Below are 7,761 nucleotides of genomic sequence, written 5' to 3' on the forward strand. Positions count from 1 at the left end.
GAGCGTGTGCATCTCCCTGTCTGCACTGACCTTTTCCAAGGCTTTTCCCAGCCCTGTACCTCCCCTGTGACAGGCTAAGCACACGTGTAACACTGTGTCTCTCATGCTTTTCTTTTGTGTTTCATGGGCTTTTGTGCAACGTGATGAACAAAACCACCCCTTTCCCTGAGCCAGGGACAAGCTGCTGTGTGGCTCAACATCCCCTTGCCAGAGCCAGCTGGGCAGCAAGGTCATCTGACCTCTACCCTCGTGTGCCGGAAGACCACAGTCCCTCTTTGGTACTGGGCAGCTGTGCAGGTGCCCCTGACCACGCCTGGAGGCAGCTGGGGGGTCGTGGAGGTGATGCAAAAAGCATTTCTCCTGTTTGCATCCTGTACTGCTGTTGACGAAAATACTGTCAGGGCTGGTTTGGGTTTTCTTGATCCAAGATGACACAGAATCCGACATCGCTGGTGCCTGGTGACGTTGGCTCTCTCTATGTGCCACTGCTCAGGGCTTCCACAATCACGTAGCTCTGTGCAAACAAGCCATGGTCTTGCAGCACGAGGGCTGCTCCAGGTAGCTCAGCTGCCCCTCTGCGGCCAAAGTTCCTGGTACTCAGTTCTCAGAGAAGGACTGGAGCAGGGGAGTGGGAGACATCCCCTAGCTTGGGGCAGGGACATAGGCAGAGACATTGCAGACCAGACCTCCTGGGCCTCCCTACCCTGGCTGTCTCCCCCCACCCTTGCCCCGCTTGCCATGGTCTTGGGTGGAAAGTGGAGCAGCATCTGCAGGGCCAGACTGGTGCTGGCATTGCATCAGCTCTGGCCCGGCACTGTCCCCTCCCCTGCCAAGTGCCAAAGCCCCTGCCGTGTTGGCGTGTAGCTCCAGGCTCAAAGCCAAGCCAGCCATGGAAAGCGCTGCATTAGCGCACAGGGGGCTAATCCCTGTGTCCAGAGGGCACACGGCCCCCCCCGCTGCCTCCGAGCCAGTGGGGCTGTGCCGGGTGCAGGGCTGTGCTCGTGAGGAGGCTGGGTGCCCATTCCACTGGGGAGGCAAGAGTCCTGTGGGGCACCAGGCTTTGGGGGGCTGTGCCAGCCTCACAATGCTTGTGCAGGGCCATGGCTGTGCCAAGGCGCTCTCGGGTCATGTTGCAAATGCCCATGAGTGTCCCATGGGGGCTCACTGAACCACTGATCCGTGTGGCAATAGACCACAGTGATCCCAGATGTGGAGCTCGTTCCCTCACACGTGCGATGGCAGCAGTGCTGGAGGGGCTGAGGGGCAAAAATCCCAGGGGAAGCTGACCAGGGTGGGATGAGGAGACAGTCTCTTCCCAGGCAGGCCTGGGCACTTAACTGACTGTGGGGGTCCATGGTGGTACAGAGCTGCTGCAGGGCAGCATGGGGTCTTTGCATCCACCAGTGGGGAACAAAATCCCAACACAAGCCTTTTCCCATCTGTTCCCTGTCTTGGTGCAATGCCATGGCCATAGTGCACCCAGGTCCTCGACTCACCCCATACTCTGCCCAAGCTGCACACTCTGGCCTCTGCCTCCTGAGCATCCCAGGGCCAATGGTGGCCACCATGAGTCACTGGTCAGCCAGGAGTCACAGGGACACCAGTTAAAGGGGAAGGGGGTCCTTGCTTTGCCCGTGCAGTTGTAGAGGTTGGCACCACTGGCTGGGGAAGGGCTCAGTACACAAACACAGACACCATTGACAGCCCCACTCCCCCTACCCTGAGGGCAGATGATGATGCCTGTGTTGATCCCTCTGGCCCCCAGCACTGGGACTGCCAGCACGGCCCCTTCCCTGCCTATGCTCAGCTGTGTCAGAGTTGGCTCCTTGTTCCTGCTCTGCCATCGTGGGCAGGAGATCTCTCCTTCATGGCTGTGGCAGTGGAGATGTGCCGGGTGTTTGCAGCCCAGGCTCCACGGGGGTCAGCAGCCACAGAGCTGTGACACGGGGACACGCCACATTGTCCAACACCAGTGTGGGGTGAAAGTCCCTTGCACACACGCTGTCATGCGCTTCAGCCCCTCAGAGGCACCCACTCACAAGTCAGGCACCCTGCACCCAGCACCCACGGCCTGGTGTAGTGGGGGGTTCCCCAAAGACTGGCCCTGGCTGGGAACGAGGTGCCAGGGCAGGGAATGTGGCACTGTCAGTTGGGCATGGCAGGGTGAGAGAAAGTGGTGGGTGATGTGGGGCCACGTCCCTCCTGTGGTGCTGCCTCTGGCACCCAGGACGTGGCTGAGAGGAGCCTCTGGCACTGGCAACAAGGGCATGTCCAGTTGGCAGAGCCACTGCTCCAAGCACTGTGGGTACTGCTGCTGGGCAGTACCAGCTCCCAGGTGGTGCTGCCAGTGGTCCTGGCCTCCCTACAGCCTGCTGTTCTACCACACAGAGCCACTGCTCCCTCCCTGGCACTGCCCACTGCATAGCACATCCACATCTCTGCTGGAAAGAGCCCCTGTCTGTGCTCCCTGCAAGGCAGTGGAACTGTGGGGGCCCCCCACCTAATGGGGCGTGGGGTCCAGTACAGTGCCGTGGCTGCACAGTGCCATGGGCAGCTGGGGCAAAGGGCCTGGGCAGGGTGAGGAGGGAGCCCCGTGCCGTGGCAAGGAGCGTGACTGGCCCTCGTGCCAGGACCCCTCACCCAGTGCAGTCTGCCCGGCTTGGCCACGGCAGGGCCGGGGGCCAGGGAGTGGCTGCCAGCTGGGGGAGTCCAGGGCAGAGGCCTCCCCGCTGCTAAATCCCACTGCAGCAGCTAAAAATAGCGACACCTCTGCCCCAAAGCTGCTCCCCGGCCACTCAGAGGGGCTGGCAGCGAGTCGCTGTAACCCACGCGCCTGGAGAAGCGTTCCCAGCCGGGGCAGGGATGGATGCTCGGCCAGGGATGGGCACCAGCACCTTCCATGGGGTCGGGATGTGAGCACTGGCGGGATGGGGTAGGTGGGGTTGATGTTGTGGGGCTGGGGGTGGGACAAGGACAGGGATGCTGGCATGGGGGAAAGGGACAGGAATCCTAGGGTGGGGATGGGAGAAGGACTAGGACAAGGATGCTGGTGTGGGGACAGGTTTGCTGGGTGGGGCTGAGGGGGATGACACAAGGATAGGGATGCTGACATGGTCAGGTGGCCAGTGGGCACCCACCAAAGGTCACTGTTCCCAGAGGCCACCCAGTGAGGACTGTCCCAGGAGACAGTTCCCTCTGTCCTGGGACTGGCTAAATAAGGCCATTGCAGGTCCTGCTCCTCAAACTGCGTCTGGAGCTCCATGTGTTGATTAATGAGCTGCTCCAGCAACCACTTGCGACATGGTGAGTGGGTCTGCCCTGGTGGAGGAAACACGACTTTCCCAGGGATAAAAATAGGCACAGGCAGAGCAGCGAGCCCTGGGAGCAGGGCTGGTCAGGGAGCGCAGCACTCCGGCTGGTGCCCGGGGGAACGCAGGGGCCAGGGGCGATGCCAGATTGTCTGTGGTGGCACTGGCACTGCTGTCCCTCCCGTCCCCCACAGCTCAGCTGCCCTCACCCCACAAAGCCGTGCCGTGCCATGGGGCTGCTGCCAGAATGGCCCCTTGTGGGAAGAGCCAAAATAATGCTCAGGAGCCCCATAACCGGCTTAGGGGGATGGAGGGAATTACAGCACCTCGTGAGCCAGGGTCTGTGCAGAGCACTTGGGTGCAGTGTCAGACAAGGCCCTACATCATTGCAAGAGCTTGGGGCAATGAAGGCACAGCGGCACAGGCCAGCTGAGCTGGTCTCAGAGCCAAGGCAGCCCCACAAGCTGGGATCCCTGTGGGTTAACAGCCAACCTCTGCCCCATCCCTGCCTGGCCCCGTGCTGTGGGTGGCTCCCTGTCCACCTCCATCCTGGATAGGTGCTGCTGCAAGGCCATGGCTGAGTGCCCTGAGGGCCGCCCTGCGGCATGAGAGTCGATGGGAAGGGGGGAGCCCAGGTGCTGGCCCCCACCTGAGAGCGTGCTCAGGTGTGGGGAGGGGTCCTTCTGCCATGGGGGCCCTGCACTCTCAGAGCTTAGCACTGATGTACAGCTGGGCACCAGCACCAGTGTGGGGTGGCACAAGCCCGGGTCACCCCTGGGGGTCTGGAGGCAGTGCTGCCATGGGGCACCAGAGTCTGCCCTGCTCAGAGGTTGTAATGTCCTGCATATGGCTGCGCTTTGGCTGCACAGGGGTTGGGGTTGGCTTGATGAGCAGAGAGGCCACATGGCCACAGTCCCAGTGCCATCCTAGGGAGGAAAAAGCAGGTACTTGGTGGGAAAATGCAGGAACAAGCAGCTGAATGTGAATGCCAGACAGGGTCAGACGAGGACTAGGAAAGGTGAATGGGGCCGTGACTGGGTCAGCCCTGTGCTGGTGTGGCCCCCTCCCACCTCGCCTGCCCCCAGACCCACGTCCCCCAGCTCTGCCCTGAGAGTCCCTGTGACCAGGTGTCTCACACAGGATCACCCACGTGCCAAGGCCGTCACCGCCAGGGTGGAGAAGCTGCTGAGGGTTGGTAGGAAGCCGGGCACCCTGCACTGCACCCCATGTGTGTGGCCCAGAGGAGGGATGTCCCAGCCACATCTTCTCACCCTCCCACTGCTGCTGCTCTGCTGCCAGGTAAGGATGGGCTGTCCCACACAACAGTGTTCTGCCCCATGTCCAGCTTGCTGCACACCCCGGGCCACCACTGATCCACCCCTGCCCACCACGGCCCCTCGCCATGCAGGCACTGCAGCAGCTGATGCCCTTTCCTGCCCGCCCTGCCATCCACATGACATGGTGTGGCATGGCACAGAGTGTTAGCCTGCACTCACTTGTGGCTGTCCCAAAGCTGGGGTCACTGCCTGTTACAGCAGGGCAGCCCCTGTGGGCAGGATGCGGGTGACAGGTGACACTTCCTGGTGCCCCCAGGGCCCCTCTGCCCAGATCACGGATAACCTCTTCGAGAAATGGACTGCGTACAGAGAGGAGTGCCAGCACAACATGAGCCGCCTGCCTGCGCCCACAGGTCAGTGCCCACGGGGGGCCAGCAGGGCTCTCGTGGGATGGGAGGGGGACAGGGGCTGGCGGGGGGTCCCACTGAGATGGGGATGGGGCAGAAAAGCCAGCACAGGGTCCAAACAGGACAGGGACAGAGCAGGGGGCCAGTGTGGGATCCTGATGTCCAGGGAGGGTGAGGCCAAGGCACTGCCATCTCCTATCCTGTTGCAGAGCTGGTCTGTAACCGCACCTTTGACAAGTTCTCGTGTTGGCCTGACACCGCACCCAACAGCACGGCCAGTGTGCCCTGCCCCTGGTTCCTGCCCTGGTACCACAAAGGTAAGAGCTGGCAGGCATGTGCTCCTGTGTGGTGTGTGCACACATACGTGTGCATGTGCTGCTGCAGGTGCTCGTGCCTGTGCTGGTGCACGGTGCCTGTGGGGGCTCTGGGGCCAGCACACCCCACCACCCCCTGCCCTCACAGTGAAACACAGACACGTCTTCAAGACCTGCGGGCCGGACGGGCAGTGGGTGACGGGGCCGCAGGGACAGTCCCTGCGCGATGCCACACAGTGCCAGCAGGATGATGAGGAGATAAATGCGCAGGTGGGCAGAGCTGGGCAGCAGGGGTGTAGGGGTCCCTGCCCACCCCCCTGCCTGCCCCTGCCCTTACTTGCTCCCTCCTCTTCCAGGAAAAATTTGCCAAGACCTATGGCAGCTTCAAGGTGATGTACACCGTGGGCTACTCCATGTCGCTGTGCGCGCTGCTGCTCGCCCTGGCCCTGCTGCTGGGCTTCAGGTGGGGCGTGGGCACGGCTGCCCGCAGAGTGGGCAGGTGGAGACTGAGGATCTGTGTGTGGGCACTGACAGCAGACCCTGCATTCACAGCAAGCTGCACTGCATGAGGAACTATATCCACATGAATCTCTTCGCCTCCTTCATCCTGAAGGGTGTCTCCGTGCTGGTCATTGACGCCCTGCTCAAGACCCACTACAGCGACAAGATCGACGGTTACAGCGTGCAAGTCTGGCTGAGTGATGAGGTCAGTGCTGGTGGGGCAGGGGTGGGGGCTGGTGGGGCTGGGGACTGGTGGCACTGGTGAGGCTGGGGGCACAGGCACACACAGAGGCAGTGCTGCAGCCCTGACCTCTGTCCACAGGCAGCCGCAGGCTGCCGGGCAGCCACAGTTTTCATGCAGTACGGCATTGTGGCCAACTACTGCTGGCTGCTGGTGGAGGGCATCTACCTGCACAATCTGCTGGTGGTGGCTGTTTTCTCTGAGAGGAGCTACTTCACCCTCTACCTGTGCATTGGCTGGGGTGAGTTTGCATGGCCTGGCCCCCCTGACCCTGTCCCCTGCCATGCCTCACCTGCCACCTGCCCACCTCCCCTCAGGGGCACCCGTGCTGTTCCTCATCCCCTGGGTCGTTGTGAAGTTCCTCTACGAAAACATCCAGTGAGTATCAGCCCCTGCCAGTGGCTGAGGGAACACAGGGCACAGTGGGTGTGTGTGGGGATGTTGTGATGGCCCCAGAGAGGCTCCACACCACTGCCCATGCAAAGGGCAGGGTGCCTGCCCGTGGCGCCTGCTCAGCCAGGGCTGCTGATGCCACACCAGACTCCAGCAGCCACCTGGTCAAGGGGCTTCCTGGCAGTCCCCATCCCTCCCCTCTGCAGGTGCTGGTCAACTAACAACAACATGGGCTTCTGGTGGATCCTTCGCTTCCCCGTGTTCCTGGCCATCCTGGTGAGCCCATCACAGCCCCTCACTTGGTGTCTCAGCATCTCTTTTGCAAGCCCTGAGACAGCTGTGAGAGAGGCTGCCCAGGGCAGGGGGACAGAGCTGTCCTGCCTGGCCTTGCCCCTGCCTCTCATGGCACACTCCATTCCATTGCAGATCAACTTCTTCATCTTCATCCGCATCATCCAGATCCTTGTCTCCAAGCTCCGTGCGCACCAGATGCGCTACACTGACTACAAGTTTAGGTGGGCGCTGGGCACGGCCCACCCTGTGTGCCCGCAGCACACGCGCCTGTGCGTCCACCTCGTGACCCCTGTCCCCCAGGCTGGCCAAGTCCACGCTGACGCTGATCCCGCTGCTGGGCATCCACGAGGTGGTCTTCGCCTTCGTCACAGATGAGCACGCCCAGGGCACACTGCGCTATGTCAAGCTCTTCTTCGACCTCTTCCTGAGCTCCTTCCAGGTGAGCCCAGCCTTTGCAGGACCAGCCTTCTGTGGGGACTCAGTCTCAGTAGGGACCAGATTGGGGTCTGGCTGTGTGCCTCACACCTCTCCTCCCTCCACCCAGGGGATGCTGGTGGCCATTCTCTACTGCTTTGTCAATAAGGAGGTGAGTAGGACAGCAGGGGCAGGGGCAGCAGGGGCGCTGGGTTGTGCTGATGGCATCTACCCACAGGTGCAGGCAGAGCTGTTGAAGCGATGGCAGCGCTGGAAGCTGGGGAGGGACCTGGCTGAGGAGTACAGGCACACCTACAGCCACGCACCCAGCGCCCGCAACGGCGCCGGCAGCGCCTGCGAGAAGCACCAGCTGGTGAGTGGCTGCACCAACGGGCTGGGGCACAGCCTGGCCCCCCACCCCGGCTCCCACCGCCCCGAGAGAAGCGGGCGCGGCACCGCTGAGCACCTCGCCCTGGGAGATCGCCACCACTGCTACGAGTTCCCTGAGACCACGGCCGAGAGCCACTTCTGAGCCCACGGCCAGACGGGAGGGCTGCGCTGAGCCAGTGGCCTGCCGTCGTCCCCTGCCCTGTCCTCCCCAGGCGCTGGCAG

General features: G+C 62.4%; 1 protein-coding gene across 1 annotated transcript; it reads left to right on the forward strand.

Moving 5' to 3' along the window:
• Positions 1-4,433: 4,433 nt before the first annotated feature.
• Positions 4,434-7,735, forward strand: GCGR (glucagon receptor). Its single transcript, XM_029960013.1, has 13 exons — positions 4,434-4,607; positions 4,902-4,998; positions 5,202-5,309; positions 5,455-5,576; positions 5,663-5,769; positions 5,859-6,012; positions 6,130-6,289; positions 6,366-6,426; positions 6,648-6,717; positions 6,868-6,956; positions 7,036-7,174; positions 7,280-7,321; positions 7,388-7,735. Exons 1-13 carry the CDS (start codon positions 4,557-4,559, stop codon positions 7,679-7,681), a joined length of 1,494 nt encoding a protein of 497 aa, XP_029815873.1. The 5' UTR covers positions 4,434-4,556; the 3' UTR covers positions 7,682-7,735.
• The last annotated feature ends 26 nt before the right edge of the window (positions 7,736-7,761 follow it).

Source organism: Manacus vitellinus, unplaced genomic scaffold, assembly GCF_001715985.3.
Source record: "Manacus vitellinus isolate BGI_N305 unplaced genomic scaffold, ASM171598v3 scaffold_24_pilon, whole genome shotgun sequence".
NCBI classification, from domain to species: Eukaryota; Metazoa; Chordata; class Aves; order Passeriformes; family Pipridae; genus Manacus; species Manacus vitellinus.